The 20,497-nt window shown below is 45.3% G+C and overlaps 1 protein-coding gene across 22 annotated transcripts; it reads right to left on the reverse strand.

Moving 5' to 3' along the window:
• Window positions 1–227: 227 nt before the first annotated feature.
• Window positions 228–18,989, reverse strand: TPM1 (tropomyosin 1). 22 transcript variants are annotated; one of them, XM_031616411.2, is made up of 10 exons: window positions 18,691–18,979; window positions 17,904–18,029; window positions 17,597–17,722; window positions 11,542–11,675; window positions 10,179–10,296; window positions 9,988–10,058; window positions 9,102–9,177; window positions 8,497–8,559; window positions 8,158–8,227; window positions 228–1,148 (listed from the first exon to the last, which is right to left on the reverse strand). In XM_031616411.2, exons 1-10 carry the CDS (start codon window positions 18,802–18,804, stop codon window positions 1,066–1,068), a joined length of 981 nt encoding a protein of 326 aa, XP_031472271.1. In that variant the 5' UTR covers window positions 18,805–18,979; the 3' UTR covers window positions 228–1,065. The 22 variants fall into 22 exon arrangements, with proteins under 22 accessions (XP_031472271.1, XP_031472265.1, XP_031472268.1 ...); XM_090148724.1 differs by lacking the exons at window positions 228–1,148; window positions 9,102–9,177 and adding exons at window positions 5,277–7,003; window positions 9,665–9,740 and having other exon boundaries at window positions 18,691–18,987; XM_090148725.1 differs by lacking the exon at window positions 228–1,148 and adding an exon at window positions 5,277–7,003.
• Between the last annotated feature and the right edge of the window lie 1,508 nt (window positions 18,990–20,497).

The following is a 20,497-nucleotide window of genomic DNA, read 5'->3' on the forward strand; positions in this document are numbered from 1 at the left end:
AATCAAGTGATGGGGATAGATACTCACAGTATGTCCCCTCTAAGCAGCTGCTGATCCATGCAAGTCCAAACCACAGCATTTCACTGCATTTTTTATATATTAGCTTAATAGCAAATGAGAGACTGAAAACCAACATGGTAACAGTGTACCCCAATGAGCCAGTGCCAATATACACATTTTACACAACAATAAACATAAGCATGATGAAAAATCACAGGAGAGTAAAATTTAAAAAATGTCCTAAAATGTGCATTTTATTCCATATCATTATACAATGTTTACATACAGGTATACTTTTAAAACTGCTCAAAAGAAAAAGTGTGAAAAATAAAGTGAGGCGAATATCGATTTGTAAGTTCCACCCCCTCCCCAAGCTCCACACAAATAAAATACATTTTAAACAATCTCTTCCAAATTTGTGTTTTCTCCTGAATTTATTGAATCTTTCATTTGAACATGAAAAATACAATTGAAGGAATACTCAAGCTGAAATGTTGACCTACACTTATGTAACGAGTTGCAAGTTTACAATTTAAAACCTTCATAAGCCTTTGTTTTACTATGTTGTCTACATATCCTTCGTTCTACTGAAATAGAAGGCACGAAGTCCAAATCCTCACAGATCAGTAAAATGCTGATAAAAATAAATTACTGTGCTCAACAAATCCTGACTCGTCAGGTATCAAATAAAAGCCCCTAGTAGAGCTTTTTGATCCAAATAGCACCCTTTACACTGGATCTTTTTTGAAGATGCATCATTCTTGTTAAAAACTGTGGTTGGCACTTGAGGTGGGACGCTATCTGACACAGCCAGGATTCTCCCAAAGACTAAGCATTCCAATCACTGCACTCTCTACAAAGTGTAGGTAACATTTTGTTGGGAAATGGCACATTTAAACCATAATGAAATAGCTTAACCCGCATACAGCTTGCCCTTTTTGGTGTTTCCCTGACCCCTGCCTGATAATTGTGACTGTGGTGAAACTAAAATAAAGACATGTTTATGGGGCTTCACGGCAAGCAGGTGTAAAAATAATAACAATGTGGTTGCTGCTAAGAAGGTTTTCACATGTTGTTTAACTCCAGTAAAGTTTGATCCAGCATCTGATGCATATTAAGGTTTTCTTCTTTGGCATGCGCCACTTTCTCTGTTGTGGGATCAGAAAATCAAAACATGAATAGCAGTTCTTCAGAGGCACTGATTCTCAGAACATGAAGGCATGCAGTGATCATTTCTAATTAAAGGCTCAGAAGGTGAGAAATATGCATGATCATAACTACTGATTCCCTCAGAGAATACATCTAGAAAGAATTTCAAATTAAGAAAACAAACAGCAAGCAATACAACTTCAGAACTGTTTGCAGGTGCGTCTGTTAAGAAAATGCACTGCAAACAGATGAGATTCTTGTATGTTCTGGAAGCTCTTTGATGCAAGAATGCAGGACAAGGAATGGAGGTGGGGTTTTGTTTGTTTTTAGGCTTTTGCTTTGTTTCTAAGTAGGGCAAGAAGAAAATAATTAGGTTCTTTGGAGATCCATACTTTAAATTCAATGTAATTCAGAACTTCGAAAGAACAAACAAGAAATTAAAACCAATCTTCGAGTCAAGTGATTTTTAATAAATGTATTTCTTCTACAGCTTAAAAAAATAAAAGAAGTTAGTAGCTTTATGTTGCATGCACATTTTTATAGGACTATCATTCAACACACTTACATGATACAATAAATAAGCACAATGCTATAGAACTGCATCCTACCAGAATCCAGTAACAGTGACTTCACACTAATGCAGGCATACCTTTAAACAACTGACCAGGTATTTTCAGGTGGAGCTCACATTCCTAGCATGTTTTTTTGGTGTTTTTTGTGTTTTGGTTTTTTTCCACTCTTTTGATCAATGGCTTTTGTTTTTACCCAATCCATAGTAATCCAAAATTAATGCACTGAAGTGTCCAGATAGCAAAACAGCTGTAACTAAATTTTGTGTTGTTTTTGGAATTGGAATCCTGAACACTTTCCTCTCACCCACTTTCCAGTAAAGCTCTCAGGGACAATTCTGACACCAACAAAAAGGTGGGTCTCTGCACAAGAAAGGCTCTTATTTTTTTAATACTGCTCGTTAAGTCCTCTGAGCTTTTACTGAAGTAGAAATAAGTTATTACTGCCCAGTCACATTAAGAGCAAACTGCTCCTCTAAGGTAGGTGTGCATACAAATAAACAAAAGCCTCATCAGAAGGAACAGTGTATTTTTCCAAAACAAAATTAGAATTTAATCCATTAATATACCATGTAATCAACGGCCTGAAAAGTCAGTTTCTATGTTTCTTGCTCATTTCTACGTTTACTGATTCATTCTCAAGGAACTTTCGGAAGAAGCAGTTTTAAAGTAAGTTAACAACATAGTCACACTACAGTTTAATCCTCATTCAATGCCAGCTTTAGTTCATTAGTTAGGCGACTGTTTTGCTCAAGTTGCTGGTAGAGTTGGTCTGTACAGGCAGCAAGCAGGTTAGAAGGAAAAAAGAGGCAGAATGAAGACAGATTAGACAGAGAAAACAGGTAAGTTAATAAAGAAACCGGTCACACCACAGACAGATCAGTAACAGAAACATTTTACCTTTGTTTCTAGAATCCTAGTAATTAAATAGCCACTCCAAGGAATGGCTATTGCAGCTGGCAATGGGCTGGCTACCTCTCCTCTATAGAGAACAGCTGTGCAACAAGCAAGTGTGAATAGAAGAGCTACGGCTACATTCCTAGAAGAACCATGTCCTCCTTTAATTTCTACAATGCATGGCAGATTGGTTTTATGAGTGCCAATTTTCTTTGTGAATAATTCAATATGTGGTGGAACCTCATCTGACAGCTGGCAGAAAGCAACTATAACCAATCTAACTAATGGCAGGAGAGATGCTGATAGCATGAACTGCCCTTAGGTTTCGTTCTCATTATACTTCTACTGTGGAATTTAACAACTGAAATGTTACTTCTGGTAGCAAAACATACAGTTATTATTGGTATAAACACACTTCAGTATCTTTAAACTGTCAAGTGGTACCTCATAAAAAATCAACTCCAAAACACTCAGTGAAAATGAACAGGATGGTTCACTTTTATAGACAGAAAGAACACCCACAGTAATGTTGTGACAGTGAATTTTAGTTAGCATTCTGCAGAATGAAAGCAAGCTTTGTGATAAGTTCTGACTATTTTTCCTCAAATTATCTGTATCAATCTCAACAGTTTAGATTCAAACTTCTAACTTCTTGATCCTAGATTATTCTGCTACAGGAAATAACTGGTTCTTTTCCACAAGCTGCCTAGCAGCTTTCACAGAAATCCTCTTCCCCAGAGTCTGGTCACAGCAGCTCACAGCTACAGCACAGCATGCACAGTGAGCTGCTCTGCAGAGCCTGCCTGCACCCAGTGACAACATCTCAGTTCTCCCCACAGCCAGCTCAGTGGGAGCAGGGCACGGTTCACATTCCTATTCTTGGACACCTGGATTTCTGTCTCTCTTATGAGGATAACATTAGACACTAAGACATACATGTAAAAAAAAGCAAAGACCTCATAAATAACTTACACGCCATTTTGTTTGGCACAATGTATTTAGTTGTTATTTAAACATGACAACAGAATTTCAATCACGAACTTAATGCTTACCTTCATCACAGAGAATTACTCTCTTGATGTGAGGCAGAGACTTCCAGTATTTCTCAACATCCAAAATGAGACTAAAAATCTCAGATCAAGTGTGGGAAGCATTTTCTGAGTGTACTGTAAGCTCTTGACTACTCACACACCTGTGGCCAGGCCACAACTACCTTACTTGGAGGAAGAGCCAAAGGTCTCTGCATGGAGCCACCTCAGGCAGAGTGGGGTGTTTGACAACTGGCATAGATCCCCTGGAGCTCAGTCTCAGCAGAACTATCCCTGTACACCATGCAGTCAGGCAAACGAAGTGCCAGAGCCAACCCTGCACTTGTGTCAGCAAGACTCACACACTACTTGCTACACACAGCCAGCCCTCGCAGGATGTATGAAGTAATGCACATGTCAGCTCCAATGGTGACAGGGTGCTGAAACACTGAAAAACCAGAACAGTCAACATCCAGTGCAGATGGGCCTGTTGTGAATTGTGTGTGCAGCTATCTGGATAAATGCACTGTATTGCCTGTTTCTAATACTCTGTCCAGCAATCCATCACTCCCACAATGAAGACAGCTGATTGCGTACATTTGGTGGGAAGATTTAAATTAAGTATTAAGAACAATCATGAACTTTCCACCTTTTTTATTATTACTAGGCTTCTACCCTGGATTTTACTTTGCTTACTTCTTAGGAGGATTACAAGGAGTTGAGGAAAAAAACCACTATGGACACGGTAAAACAAACTACAGAATCAGAGGCTGTGCTTGCTGTAGTGTAACATACCCTGGCTGAGCTGATAAGTGATGAGTGATCAAATGTCTGAGCTTTCAAATCTGAAATCAGTGTTTGACACTGCAGAGATCCATCCAATTATTACATTAATCATGAAAAGTTTCCTACTCCAATTCTGAAACATTTTTCATAAATGAGAAGTCTAAGCTCATAAATCTAAGCTAAGCACAAGAGTGGGAAGCTACAGAAGTCTCTGCTCAACTTTAGATCACACCCTTTCACTCAAGAGAAGCATAACGAAAAAAAAAAAAGCAAGCAAGCAAAATCTTTGCAGAGGAATCAAGGTGTGAAAGAGGGAACACTTCTTTTTGCAGAGCATTCTGATGCTTTTGATATTGCCCCTTTAAATCTTTGATTTAACTTACTGAACAAATACATTTACACAAAAGCAGAAAATCTGAATCATCAAGCTAGGAGAAAACGTAAAGAGAAAAGTCAAGGGCTTATGTGCTCTCTGAGACATGCTCCCACGACCAAGTGACCCCAAGGCAGCAGTGTCTCTGCAGATGTTGGCCCAACAATAACAACTGAAAAAATTCCCACTATATTTGTCATTTTAACTGCATTATCGTTCGAGAAAGGGAGAGAGCACAACGGGTCAGCATTAACCCCAAATACCAAGAATGGGCATTCTCACCCCACAGACAGCTAGCACTGCCTTTATATTGTCAACATTAAGGCAAAAGCATTTGTGGGGAAAAAAAAAGTGAAACATGAACAAAAATGAAATCTCTGATGGCCAAAAAAAACCCACACAACTTTTTATTTTTTTATTAATAACTAAAATAGCTATTTGAATAAATAAAAGGCAAGGGGATAGCCAAAGGAATACAGCTGGGATGTTTATTTTACATTTAGAGATGTAGAGTTTCTGTACAATAGAGCACAAAGAGCATATTCTGAAACAGGTGCTAGAAAGATAGAGCCAAGTAAGCTAGAAGACAGGACAGTGAACCATGAAACATCCAAAAGCTTGGAAAGATGTTTTATCCAACCCGATGAAGATGTCTTTGGAGAAGTGAAGCAAAGAAAATTATCTGCACAAAAAGAAAAAGTGAGATAAGGTAGGAAATAAAAAAAAGTGCAGTAAGAAGTCCAAAAAAAAGCAATAACAGCACAGCAGAATCCAGCATGCCAGGATGACTACTAGTGAAATGCCACACCATGCTGGGATTGGAATGCTATAGCAATTTCCTCATGTACCAGAGGAGGACTATGTTTTAAAGCCTGTTTTCCATCTGCAAATATCCCAAATGAAAAACAAAACAAAACAAAACCACCAAAAACAAGTTGTAACCTCTGTTACAAAGGAAGGAAAAAAAACCCATTTGTTCAAAAAGCTATTGAGCAAATGCAGATGTGTTGGTGCATAAAAAGTTGCTGAAGAGTGGGAGGGGAGTAATGAAGAAATGTAGGGATTAAAAAGGAAAAAAAAAGGAAAAAATAGTTAAAATATGGATGCATGCAAAACACATTTTTAGCTCTGAGCAAAGCTGCAGTACTGCTGAAAGTGCCAGCTTCCAAAAGAAACACTGGAACTGAACGTCACACCTCACAGGCACTTGAGAAAGCCACATCTCTTCTTTCCCATGCCAGGGGTTCATGCAAATGAAAGGGATGAGCATGGGAAGAGGGATTTAGCATAGCTGACCGCTGTTCAGAGTTTTATGTCAGTGTGGGAAAAGATGGTATATATCAAACACCACGTGGATTACTCACACTCCTTACAAATGACCACTTTCTGGTTTTTTTTCCCCACCCCAAACCCTCTCTCTCTCCTAGCTAAAGCTGGTATTACCACACCTCTGGGATTTACTAATTAATTCCTATTGACCTCCACAAGGTACATGTGAACAACCAGCACTTCACTTGTCACCTTCCTGGGTCTAAATCACAAAATGTCTTTGCCTTCCACTCTTGTAATTTAGTGGTAGCAGTTGAAAATTCAACTGCACTGGAATTCAATTCAAGCAGTTCAGGAAATTTAAGATCAACGTAATCTACTATTATTAACAGAGCTAATTCTAAGTCCCTCTGAAACTTTTGTAAGAGCTTTGGCAGAATAAAACTGTGAAGGGAGAAGAACACCCTCTGAATGCAGCATGTGCTGAGATAATAACTACCGGCAAATTCAAAATGATGGTAAAAAAATACTTGAACAGAGGTCAACCAGAAGGATAAATGCAGAGCTACAAACAAATGGCAACCAGAGGATATAAGGATCACTGATGCACACTGATAAAACACACATGAGCTCATCGATTAGCTTACAAAATCACCATGAGTATTTACCAGGCTTGGCACGACACACACCCACAATCAGCCACAGTAAATACATGGTTCATGGTATTTTGTACATCTAATCTCACTAAAGTAATGCAGCTCCCACTACAAGGGAGTATAATTTCACAAAGCCAGAACCACACAGTCAATGAGGCAGGGAAGCAGGCACAGGCACAGGCTGGAAAGACATTTACATGGAAGTCATATCGTTGAGAGCATGGTCCAGCTCCTCGCTGATGGCTTTGTACTTCAGTTTCTGAGCATAAAGCTCATCTAACAGTCCCCAAGGGAAGGTAGAGGTGCACAAGGAAATGGGAGTGTGATCATGGGATGGAATGAGAGGGCAGTGGTGTGGGATACCATCCAAAAGCAGCAGGAAAGGGTAGGAACGCACAGAAAGAAGTGTTGAGGCAGACAGGACAACAAAAAAACAGCATCAAAATACAAAATTAGGGAAGAATGAAAAACAACGGCAAACAGTTTTCAGTGATAAGTTCATTAACAGCACTGCCAGTGGGGCAAACTGTGATTTAGGTAAAACAAAGCATAGAAGGGAAGGAAAATCTGTTTCCTTGTCCTGGAAATTTGTTTTAATGCTCACTAGAAAGGCACACGGGAACTGCAAAAGTCAGTACCGTGGATAGGAGAGCTGAAAACAGGGCTCAAGGAGGATGCTAACTGTTTTAAGTACTTAGCTTTCTTCTCTGCTTCCTGAAACAGTAACTATTCATTTTCCACCTCTTACCTAGCTATACTTCATACTCTTTATGTGTAAGCCTGCCATGCCAAGTAATCAAACTACATAAAATCATAGACTTGACAGAACACATCGAGGTAGTAAGCTCCATATAAACTTAAATTACCAAACTGCTGAATTATTTTCTCTGGAAGGAGAAAGCACATTCAGCTGCAGTTCTGAAAGATCTATCAAAACTTTAAAACAAACTCTATGAATATAAATAAGGTGTCCTTCTCAATATGTATACAATCTATTAGCTTTACTAAAAACCAGTAACTGTTGTTCTGCCCTGCCCTTATCAGAACAATAAATTAAGTCAGCTTGCTACATTCTTAACTATTAGAAAACTAACAGAGTTCTTTACCAGCTTTTTAGTAACATGATACTATTTATCTCATAATCTACCCTATGTATTTATATACTTCCAAGCAGAAGCATGTAAAGCAAAAAAATGAAGAGTCTGGAAAACACCATAGAAAAAGGAACAGGCGAGAGCAAAACATTTCACCAGAAACATTTAAGTTATCAATGTATTTGAATGGGAAATCATTTTACCTTTTTTACTTTTTAAGTAGACCCATTTATGTAATCTGGACAATTTAGGTCAGTAGGAGTTGGGTAGTGAATAAAACTAGGAGAATAACAGACCTGTATCTCTTTAGTAAGCGCAGAAAACAAAGATCCATACCTTCTAGATCATCAATGCTCTTCTCCAGCTTGGTTACTGACCTCTCAGCAAATTCAGCACGGGTCTCAGCCTGCAGTCAAGATCAATACAAACAACTGTAGAAAATGCACACATGCTAGTTACAAATAGAGGAGCAACAATTCAAAGGAAGAAAAAAAGAACAATGAGAGGAAGTAGATTTAAAATAAAACAATAAGGTGATGCTCCTTATTACAAGATATCCAATAATTAACTGTCCCTAAAGGGATATGTTCATCCTTAAAAAATTTAAGTGTTTTTATATTAAAAGAATCAACATTGTACTGGAAGACCTGTTGTACATAACAGCTCTAATTTTACCTCCTTCAGTTTGTCAGTTAGAACTTTAATCTCCTCTTCATATTTGTCTTCTTTCTGCGAGTACTGTAATTAGAAAGAAAACAACTGCTATTAGACCAGGTATTCTACATATATATAAAAACGCCACTCTTCTAATAGATCAACTGTATAAAAGGGAGTAATATGGGCCTACCTAGATTAAATCCACTTATCAGACTGTGATTGCACACAACTTATTACAAAAGCAGAATTTCCCTGAAGTTGTATTCTAGCACTACACAGTGGAAAATGAGCAGAATTTAGCATTACAGTTTTGAAGAGGAATAGTATTTGGAGAAATTAAATGTTTGCACATAAGTGCCATATTATATAAATAATATTTAACTCTTATAGGCTACTTAACAGAAGATGTATTCAAATAATACCAATTTATGTGGAACCAGAAGGAATGCTAGATTCTGATAACTACTCAATGCATATTTGACTGTAAGTCCAAATGCTTCTACTAACAAATGGCCTTGCTGAAATGCTGAAAAGTGATCAGCATATTAAAAAACAAAACAAACCAAAAGGCCAATCCAGGGGACACCATAAGGAACACGTTCTCGTGTAAGTCTCTAGCCTACCTTCTCAGCCTGAGCCTCCAGCGACTTCAGGTTGTTGGTCACAGTTTTCAACTCCTCTTCAAGCTCAGCACATTTGCTGTTATTTCGGAAGGAAGGCAGGAAAGGGGTGGATGGAAGATTCAGTCAAGCAAAAGAAAGAGAAGGAAAAAAAGGGGGGAAAAGATACAGAAAAATGAAACAACTACAGAGCAAAAGAACGGCCTTAAAAGCAGCTGAATCCATCACAGACTGAAAGCGACTGTTTACGATGCCAAATTCCATTTTAAGTGTGCATTTCAACAATGGCCAGACGTAAGTTATTTACAGTCCCTGGCTCACACAGAAATATTTACAAAGCTTTTACAAATAAGACAGTTCAGCTTCTTTTTGGCTGCACAGGAGACCAGTTTTAAAGGCAAAAAATGAATTAACAAAAAAGAGACCAAAGAAAACAACCAAAGCAAGATGCAAGGGAGTAGAGAGCATAGTGAGGATTTATTTGCTACTGAGTGAGCTAACTGGCTATGGAAGCTGAAAGGCTCGGGTTGCAGTTAAACCTAAAAACTGTTTATTAGTATCAGTACCTTATCCTCTGCAGCCATTAATGCTTTCAAGGTTTGATCCATTATTCTTAACTGTTCTTCCAGCTGTCGGACTTGGCTGTTAGTGAACACATGAAATGCACAAAAGCCATTCACAAAATCAGTGTGCAGGTACAGCATGCAGTGACAAAACACACGCGCACACACACAAACACATTTACTTCAGTGTTGACCATTTATTTCAACCATTGAAGAGCAAACACAGCCTTGAGCTGAACACACAGTGTACTGCCAATGTTTCCATGCTGTTACACTTTCTGTCTTGTAGCACCTCACAGGCATCTGAGGGACAATTGCACACTTACCTTTCTGATAGTTCAGCACGTTCCTCAGCCCGCTCCAGGTCACCCTCAATGATCACAAGCTTACGAGCCACCTACAGGCACAGGCAAACAACAATCATGGATATCATTTTATTGCAGCCAACACCATCTGACCCTAGAATCCAAAGTGCAGGTAAAGTGCTTTAGGCTGTTCCCTGTGCCCCAGAACTGACCTCTTCATACTTGCGGTCGGCCTCTTCAGCAATGTGCTTAGCTTCTTTAAGCTGGATCTCTTGGATTTCCATCTTCTCTTCATCCTTCTGGGCTCTATTTTCAATGACCTTCATTCCTCTGAAAGACATGACAAAAACCCAACCCAGTAAATAAAAAGTTCAGAGCTTGCCAGTTAATCTTCAGTTCTACCACTGACTGGAGTGTGTCTTTCTGGCAGATGTATTACAATGAATGAAGCACATCAGGCACTTGATTCTTCACACCCACAATCTAATCCTGTGTATTTACACCTCAGAAGTTGAAAGGAAAAACAGCATGACTTACAAAGAAAGAAAAATTCATTTGTTTTAACTCTTGCCACAATTCAACTCTGCCCAGAAACTCAACCACTCGACTATCCTTTTTTCTTTTACATTCCAGGAAAACTGTTCTTACAGAAAGATAAATAAATGGTCTTGCTTTTAAAGACCCAATAATATAACTGAACACACCTGTATTTCTAACATTCATCGTGAGATAACACACTCCAACGCCTGCAGGACTGACAGATATTATGTTCATGAGAAAACAAATTCCCATGTGTTTTCTCATGTCCTAAAGCACTGACCTAAAGCCCTCTGTGTTCTGAGCAAGCAAAATTTAAACTCCTCCATAATAAGTACAATGAATTGCCCCCTCCTTCCACACAGATTTGTCTCAAATTCTCTTCACTATTGTCAGTGAGGTAGAAACAGATATGCAGAATACTTTGCATTCTTACCCAATATAAAGTACTATGAAAGTTATATACAATATTATTTGCATTAGTAGAAGACACCTTTTAAATCCATCAGATCTTAAGTTCCTAAATGCGTCTGGAAATTCCAGCCTAAACCTAATGGAATTTATGTGATCTCTCTCCTTGGTTCACCTTCAAGTACAAATCTTAACAGCAGGAGAACCAAAGCTTCTTCTAGCACTGGTTCTCCATGTAACATTTTCTAACCACAATGCAATTAAGAATCAACAACAGCATGAGTACACATCAACTCTGTCAGATGTCATTCAAATACAGAGGCCTGGACTGGGGCCAACAATTTTCCCAGGAAGCAGTATGATATAACAAAAGCTCTAGCCCACTCTATCTTATCTTTACAGCTGAGACATGAACAAGTATTTAAGCCTGTGTGTGTGCATTCTGGACATCCCTCTAGACAAGCTGTGACTGAAGACTGTGTGACTGAAGTCCAAAGGCAGAGTGGATGACATATGCAGAGGGACATAGGAGTGGTTTAATTTATTTCCCTAGCCCACACCCTAGCAATTACCACCTTCGTCATACAGACAATCCAGCTAATCACTTTCAAGAGTAACCCCACCCACCTTTCACTCTCATCTGCAGCCTTCTCAGCCTCTTCCAGCTTCTGCAGGGCAGTAGCCAAGCGCTCCTGAGCCCGATCCAACTCTTCCTCAACCAGTTGGATGCGTCTGTTCAGGGAAGCTACTTCACTCTCAGCCTAAGCACAGAAGAACAGAAGTTAGATCATAACAAGGCACGCATCACCCTCTGCAGAGGATTACCCCATGTACCTAGTGCTATTTAATGGCACTTCTATGGCTTCTGTTTTCATTCACTAAAAAGTCCATAGACAGAGATGTGCACATCTTTACGATGGTTCTTCTCTATTAAGCAGATTAAGGAACGTGCAACTTATGCACAGTCCTTCTAGTCCTGCTCTAGCACAGTTCCCTAAATATGTTATCTTATTAGGGCACACAAACCAGTTACATCCTTTCTTCCTTCCTTGGAAATCAGCAGAAACTATCATAACCCTTATATATTATCTCAAATCCAATTACTTATGCCCTTTTGCCATATTTAGATCATACTTATAATGTTACCTCAAGTTCCATAAAATGAGCTCAAAGTAGGAGTGCAAAAAACACACTTAGATCAGCATGTGCAATGAGACAGCTCCTACAGCGATAGCATCAGAGCACTTAGGCACCTGAACACTCACAGATTTTGTTTATAGGTAAGATACTCAGTAGCTAACAGGGTATCAGCAGAAGTTACATCTTCAAACGGTCCTGGTAGCAACAACTGCTCAAAACATTTCATCCCCCTCTGTGCTGCCACCCTCAGAATTCCCCCAGATCCATCTCTCCTGCACGACATACCTGCTTATTCTTTTATACAATAACACACACAACATCTCCACCTCTTATTACAAGCCTTTACTTCTAACATTTTCAAATCTACACTTCTGTAAGTTGCAGAACACCAGCCTTTCCCTAATTATTCTGTTATTAAATATAAATAAATCAACTATTAATCTAAATAGTTAATGCTTCCAAGAATAATAGTTACTTTGAATTAGTACTGAAAATGATCTTGCTATATGTGAGGATGTGCAAATCTGAATTTCCAGCAGGGGGGAATTAATAAACAACAAAAAGCAAGGAAATCTATCCCACAAAAGTATCAGTTTGATGCTTTTCTTTACTAAAATATTTATGGAACTGTTGATATTTGCTCATTTTACTACTGCTGAGGTACTCAGATACAGCTGGCTACTACCAGAATTCTGTTGTGCCCAACACCAGTAAGAACAACTTAGGCACTACAAAAGCAAAACAACCTCAGAGAGCAGTAATGCTGCCACTGGAGTTGCTAGCAGTAACACCAACATCTGGGAAGCAAAAACACGTATCTGAACATTAATGGGTGCTGGGAGTGAGCACATTGAGCCAGGAGTGGAGGAGACTACATTCTTACACTTCCATATCAGCCCCCAAATTAAATCTTTACCTAGCCGTGTAATCAAGCAATGGCATTCCAAACCTGCAGTTTTCAGGCTTTGAACAGTAAGAATTTGAACCTTCAGAGAAACAAAGCAGCAGGGGTGGTGGTGGAAATCTATGTCCTTTCATTAACGTTACCCTTGGGAAATCTGTAATAGCACAAGTTAATTATTATCATGTCAAGACTTCTCATCACGATAAGCACACAGAATATGCTCAGAAACACTGGGTGACTAAAGTTCGAGTTTTTACTTCCTGCTCCACCACCAGTAATGTGCTGTGGGTTTCACCAACCAACCTTATATGGCCCCACTCACCCTTCCGCAGAGCAGGACTTCTTCCTTATATGGCAAGGAAGGAAAGAACCCCAGTGACAGTAGGGGCACTCCCACAGCAAACATAACCTCCTGCATTTTTGACACAGCACTCAGACACCACATATTTTTACAATGAGCGATGACATGGGTATGTTACAATTCCCTCTCAATTACTACTGCTGTAAGACTGTTTTTCAGGTAATCATACAGTTGAAGAAGGAAAACCATATTAGCAAGACACAGTCACAGCCTGCTGAGACACAACCACAGTGACTTTTTTGTAAAGGCAGTGACTGCTGCTCGCAGACCCCAAACCTTCACTGATTTGGTTTAACAACCACAAGTTGTGAACTGTGATATGCTTTGGCTGCAGTTTCAGCTTTTGCATTGTTTGCATATCTGTACCTTGTGCAGGAAGAAATAAAAAAACCCAGCAACAGCACTAGCCAGTCACATGCCATACACGTACAGCACTAAGGGAAGGGTCAGGTTCACACCTCAGCTTGCTCGCTCCATGTTCTCACAGCCTCCCTCAGTCATGCAGAAATACAGCTGTGACAGTAAAAAAAAAAAACCAAAAAAAACACCAAACCTGGCAGTAGTGAAAAAGCATAGGTCTGTATGTGTCCATGAGTTCATTTTTCTGCATTTGTTCAGTAAAGTGCTGATCCTCTCCAAACAAAAACTTTATGCCACACAAACATACTGCACAGAATTCCATACAATCCACGTAAACCTGCTGCAGGCAACAGACTGACACTACCCTTAAGGATGCTAAGCCTCACCCCACAGCCAGGCTCTCGTGGTAAGACTTCACAGGCAAGTGGGAATCCCTCCAGCAGCGTGCCTTCTGCACCCAAAGGTGTCATCAGCACTTCCCATGGCAAGGACACAGCAGCTAACCTAGTTTAGAACTACATATGTTGCTGAAGGCGTTCTTTACTCACAGAAAGTAGTTTAGAAAACAAATCCAGCTTTCCTTAAGACAGAAACCCTTACAAGTTAATCACGAAATCGCAGAACTGTAGGGGTCAGAAGGAACCCCTGTGGATCTCCCTGTCCAACCCTCTGCCAAAGCAGGTTCCCTACAGTAGGCTGCACAGGAAAACATCCAGGTAGGTTTTGAATGTCTCCAGAGGCGACTCCCCCACCAATCTGGGCTGTTCCAGTGTTCTGTCACCCTCACAGTAAAGAAGTTTTTCCTTATGTTCATATGGAACTTCCTGTGTTGCAGTTCATGCTCACTGCCTCATCCTGTTGCTGGGCACCACCAAAGAGCCCAGCCCCATCCACTTGACTCCCACCCAACAGGCACTGCTAAGCACTGATCTGATCTCCCCTCACCCTTTTCTCCGTGCTGAACAGCCCCAGGTCTCTCAGCCTTTCCTCACAACGCAGATGCTCCAAGCCCCCATCATCTTCGTGGCCTTCTGCTGGACTCTCACCAGCAGTTCTCTGCCTGTGGGGACCCACTTTCAGATCTGCCCCACGATGCGATGCGATGCGATCTCTCACTCAAACAACATTAAAAAGGCTGCGTGCACTGCCGTGTGTGTCCGCTTCGCAGCTGCGCGGGTCAGCAGTCACACACGGCGCTCCTCTGCTCGAGCAGCTCTGAACGCTCACCAACACCACACACTGCTTTTTTAAGCTCGCTGCCCAGAACACGAATAACAAATGAGTTATTTCCCGCAAACTCCGAAGATACGGTCACAAACAGCGCTCTACGTTTCACAGAAAGAAACAAGACTACAGCCGCCCCCATCCCCCAAGGTCAGCGCTATCGGCTTTGTGCCGCATCGGGCACCCACAGCCACAGCCACAGCCACAGCCACAGCCACAGCCACACCAATCTGCGCTGCCGACACCTGCGCACACCCTGCCCAAAGCTGCGCGCACCGCTGCCCGGCCGGGCCCTCGGGCTGAGCTGGGCTGGGCTGAGCTGCGCCCGCCGTGCCGCGCCGTGGCCGCCCGCAGGTACCGCCGTGCCGGGGAGCGGCTGCCCGCGGCCCTGAGACGCCCGGGGCCCTACCTCCTCCCGCAGGGCCCGCTCCTGGTCCACCTCCCGCTGCAGCCTGCCCGCCCGCTCCTCCGCGGCGTCCGCCTGCTCCTGCAGGCTGCGGATCTTCCTCCGCACGGCCTCGAGCGAGCTCATCGCCGCCATGCCCGCGCCGTCCGATCGGCTCCGACCCGCTCCGTGCCTCGCCGCCGGCCTGCGCCGCCTCCCTCCCTCCGCCCCAGCCCCGGAAGTCCTCCGCGCCGCGCCGCGCACCGGGGCGGGGCCGGCGACACCGAGCGGGAGGGGAGCGGCGCTGGGAGGCGGCGGGGCAGCGCGCCGCTCCGCGCCGGGGTGGGGCGGGCGCCGGGCGAGGCCGGGGCCGGCGGGGAGAGGCTCGGCGGCGGGGCCGGGCCGCCAGGTGGGCGCGGGGCGGTAGCGCCCTCTGGCGGCCGCCCCGCTCCCCGCCGTGGCCCCGCACCGCACCGGCCGAGCGGCGTCAAGCGATGCCGAGCGGCCGGCCGGCCGCCGTCCTTCGGCCGGGCGAGCTCCCGGGACGCGGGGAGCGGGGCTGAACGCGGGGCGGAAGGACGAGCCCCGCGCTGCCGAGGTGAGTCAGGCGGTGCTGCTCCCTCGTCCCGTGTGAGGTTGCTCCACCTCGGCAGCGGCGCTCCCTGCCCTGCTCTGCCCTTTTCCCGGGGCTCGGAACTATCCGAACGAGTCGTGCAAACACGGGTCACTGCAGTGCCCCGAGACACTCCACGTGGCCCAAACGCACGGCATCCTGACATTCCGCGCACACCAGTAAGTACAGCGTTCTCTCAAGCCGGGCTCTCCGCCCCAGGCTCACTGCACCCAACACCCGTCCCAGCCAGCTCCCGAAGGCTGCACTCCGGCAAAGGGAAACAGCGCTGGGATTGGTCAGGGAGATCGTGCTTTTCAGGCAGGGAATCTGGTAGCACTGCTCTCGCCTTCATCCCCGGCGATTCCCAAATAGTCTGCATACTTTTCCTTATAAGGAATATCTCCCCTGGATCTGTATGCGGTTCCTTTGAACGAGTCCAATAAGGGCCCTGCTAGGAAGTGCCTCTCCTCCGTGCGGCCTCGCTCAGAAGAAGACAGACATCTGATCCACATTACACACAGAACCCCTCTCTCATCCCTACGTGCGCTCATTATTGAAGTCTCTCTCAAAACTACACAACTTAATTGCTTTGCTTTATGGTTTGCTCTTTTTAAAAGTAAAGTAAGATAAAAGCGTGTTGTCTTTGATGCCAAGTTGGCTTTAGCAACATTTCCCTTTCTAAAAGTATCCTTCCTCCACTTTGCTCTGTGACAACTCCTTAGCTTTGAGGCCAAATCTGAAAGCTGTGCTATAGGAAAAGGACGGTCACGGCTTTGGAAGCGCTTGCGGTTTCACCACGTCCTGTAATTCAGACCCGAGATGTATTTGGAGAGAACTGGGTTGGACTGTAGGAGCCACACTGCAGGCAGCGTGAGCCCACACTGCTCTGGGCCTTATCTGCAGGAACAGGAAACTCGCATCGCTCCATGCTTGTAATACATTAATTAGATGCATGTCAGGGGCGGACAGGTGGGTGGGCTGAGGCCTGGGAGGGACACAGGCTCTTGCACTATTACCATATAAAGTGCTGAGCTATATATATCCCCCAGCCTGCTCCCAAGATCCCTGTCCTCTGAACTGCAAACCCAGCAAGTATCATCTTCCAATTTTCTCTCACGCAGGACTGAACTTTTCTTTGAGACATGAAATCATCCCCGATTTTTCCAAGAATAAAAACTAGGAGCAGGGACTTTATCTGTAGGATGACTGAATGAGCCCAACTAGTTTCCAGCAGCAGCACTAATGCATGTATGCCTACAACTCTCCTGCAGAAACAACCAGCAGCCCTTATTCTGCATCTGTGGGACGTACAGGATGTCCCAGCTGTCCCTCTCCCAAGCCTAGTTGCTGTGAGCTCTTTGATTCTGTCTCATCAACTATCACAGCACTACTGTTCCAACCCAAGCTATTTTTCCCATCATCTCAATTGACAATCCACAGCAAATGGAACAACAGCAAGTACACACAAAAAGCACGTGTTGAGTGAGCAGAAACCCAATCAATGCCTCAGACAATGTGCAAATCTCATGCAAGGAGGCAGCGCTGTGTCTCCCACCTCCCTGCCCAGGAGGTGCCAGGAGCCTGAGCCCAGCACGGCCGCAGAACGCTGCCTGGTGGGAGTCCTGGCTGTCCTGTGCAGTGGAGGTGTGTGTTCCTTGTATGAAGGGGGTGGTGGAAGGGACAGGGGTAACTTACATCTGTGGCCTTTTTGTCAGCCAGTTCCAACTTTTCCTGTGCATCTTTAAGGGACTCGGAGTATTTGTCCAGCTCATCCTCAGTGCCCTTCAGCTTCTTTTGCAGAGCCACCAGCTCGTCCTCCAGCTGTGACACGGGCGGAAGGTGGTGGAGAGGGGAGGGCAGGCAGGAAAAGGTGCAGCAGGCAATGTGATCGTGCAAAGGGAGAAGTGCGAGTGCAGAAGAGACAGAAAAGAACGGACGGACAGAGAGAGAGAAAGAAGGAGAGACAGTTAGATTCTCTGTGCTTACGGTAAGGGCACGATACCTTGGCAGCATTCTCCTCTGCGGAGAGGAGGCTGTCCTCAGACTTGTGCAGCTCTTCCAGCACTTGGTCCCTCGAATCCTCCGTCACGCGCAATTGCTTTTCCAATTGCACAATGTCATCCTCTAACTAGGTGCACAAGAGGAAATACAATGCACAGATACATTTCTCCCTGGGCTCTGAAAAGGGGGGAAGGTCATCTTTAAATCTCTCTCCTTTCCTCTGGCCTTCTCTGGGATCTCCAAGAAACTCACAACCAACGACCCCCTCTGACCCCCAAACTAATAAAACCCCACATGTGCTGGGGCGGATGGGGGGGGGAGGGGTGGCTTGGACCAAGCCAGGAAAATGGGACACATATCTGAAAGAGGGGGAGCAGCTAGAACTGGACAAGTCTGCTGGATAGTTCTGGGGCAGGGAGGCACAAACTCAGCTTTAAGTCCTTTGCCAAATCATAGCATGTCTGTCCAGAGCTAACAGCTGCTCGAGGCAGTGTCCCCCAGCCATGTCCCTGTGACAAAGGCACGGAGGCCATGCAGCTGTCCCAGGACCCCTCCCCAGCAGGATGGAGCAGGGACACATCTCCTGTCCGGCCCCCGGGAGCCTCCAGCCACACGGCGTCAGAGCGAAACTCTTTAGGGGAGTTTCATCAGTTCAATCGTTTCTTCGGGCAATGGAGGGGGAGGTGGGGAAGGATACAATAAGGCACGTTAAGAAAAGGTTAAAGAAAGAGATCGCCTGGAAAGGCATGCGCCCCAGCACCAGTAACACCCGGTCTCTCGGTGCAGACCTGCTTGCTCCTCTCCTCCGCTGCCTTCTTGTCCGCTTCGGCTTGCTCGGCTCTGTCCAAGGCATTCTCCTTGTCCAGTTTCAGCATTTGCATCTTTTTCTTGATGGCATCCATGGCGGCGGTGGGTTAGGGCGCGTCCCGCGCGAATTACAGCCGAAATCAGAGCAGGGAAAGCGGCGGGAGAGCCCCGATACGAATCCGAGCCGCGGCCCCGGGGAGCGCTGGGGCCAACGAGTGCGGGACGGGCGCCGGCGGAGTGCGGGCGGCGGGCGGGGAGCGCCTCACTGATATGGCCTTTCCCAGGGGGCTGACTGCATTCCTCAGGACATCCAATACTTTTTTGGAAAGGGCTTTTTTTTTTTTTTTTTTTTTTCCCCTCCCTCCTCCGTTTGTCCCTACCCCTTTCCCTCGCTTCGCTCGCCCTCGGCTTTTTTCGGCGGCTCGGCTCTCCCATTCGCTGCCGCCCGCCTTTTGACCGTGGATATGCCTATATATGGGATGTGACGGGCGAGGTAAGGCGGGGGAGAGGTTCGTTCCTAGCTCTACGCGGGCAAGACGGGGCATTTCGCTGCTACTCCTGGGAGGAAAAAATAAAGAAAAAAAGGGGGAAGGGCAGCGACTCGGAGCGGGGAACGGGAGCAGAGAGCGGTGCGGGCCGCTCAGGGCGGCTGCGATGCCGGAGTGGCTGGCAGCAGGACCGTGCCGGAGCCGCCCCCACCCGTGGAAATGGTTGTTTAAAAGTAGAAGGGGCGCGGGGAAACAAGGGGTTACGGGCAAGCGCGCCCCGAGTCCTTCACCGCGCCCCGGGGCACGGGAGGACAGCCCGGTGTGCGGAGAGCTGCCGGCAGCCCGGGCACCAGGACCGCCGCTGTAATGCCAGCCTGGGACACAGGCACGGCTCTCTGCGGCCGCAAGCGCTTCCCGGGCCGACCACGCTCCTCTGCCGGACCGCAGTCGTTGTTAAAGGGAGGGGAGCGGGGGCTCAGCTGCCCCCGGAGCCGCGAGGTGCGGAGCCCGGGGAAAGCCGGCACACGGACCGGCTGCTGCCGTGCCTCGCACCCTCCGCCTGCGACGCCAGCGAGAAACTGAGGCAGCGAAGAAAGACGAGCAATCTGGAGAACAATTAACAAACCACGTAATTAAGTAGAAACCGATTTTCGCTTGTGGCAGATGTCTGTCTCCTTAGCACGCCGAGCAAGATGCAACACGCTCCGCCAGCACCACGCACGCTCCTTTACACAGAGCAGGAAGCACACGGACGTACACGAGCCCCGAGGATTTGGTTGCACAAAGAGAAAATTAAGCAGCCTCTTTGTCTGAGCTCACAACTTGCACCAGAAAATTCCTCCCTGGTGCCGTCACCGGCTCTGCTGAGCCGATGTCACCGCGGCAGGAGGGCTTGTGGCTTGCTGGACTTGCAGGGTAAATAGGGGCAGCGGTCGGCAAAGCAGGCCGTGGGGCGGCTCCTGCACAGCCCAGAGGGTTACAGCCCAGAGCTCCGGCACCGTGCGACCAGATAGCAAAGCCCCTTGGGTTCTGAGCGGAGGTCATCTTCCTCTGCCCCTGAGAGCGGCCTGAGTGTGGCTGCAGCCCTGACCCACGCAGCGTTCACACGAGCTTACAGCCAGTTTCCAGGATGTGTGTGTTGTTAATGCTGCTGGCAGAGGAGAAGCTTTCCCATTCCCATCCCTAAGATGGTTTCTTACTGTTTTCCCTTAAAAAACAGACTCCTCAGAGTGATAGTAAAGTAACAGTAAGGACATAAAAATAGCAAGTACTTTCTTTCTCCAGAAAGATCTTTCCCACT

Source organism: Phasianus colchicus, chromosome 12, assembly GCF_987193195.1.
Source record: "Phasianus colchicus chromosome 12, bPhaCol1.hap1.1, whole genome shotgun sequence".
NCBI lineage: Eukaryota > Metazoa > Chordata > Aves > Galliformes > Phasianidae > Phasianus > Phasianus colchicus.

Excerpts from the sequence above, each read along its gene's own strand:
- TPM1 (XM_031616411.2), bottom strand. The coding sequence starts at position 18,804 with ATGGATGCCATCAAGAAAAAGATGCAAATGCTGAAACTGGACAAGGAG. Across the intron at positions 17,723-17,903 it reads CAGAGGAGAATGCTGCCAAG|CTGGAGGACGAGCTGGTGGC; the intron begins GTATCGTGCCCT and ends CCCGTGTCACAG. Across the intron at positions 10,297-11,541 it reads GCTGCAGATGAGAGTGAAAG|AGGAATGAAGGTCATTGAAA; the intron begins GTGGGTGGGGTT and ends CATGTCTTTCAG.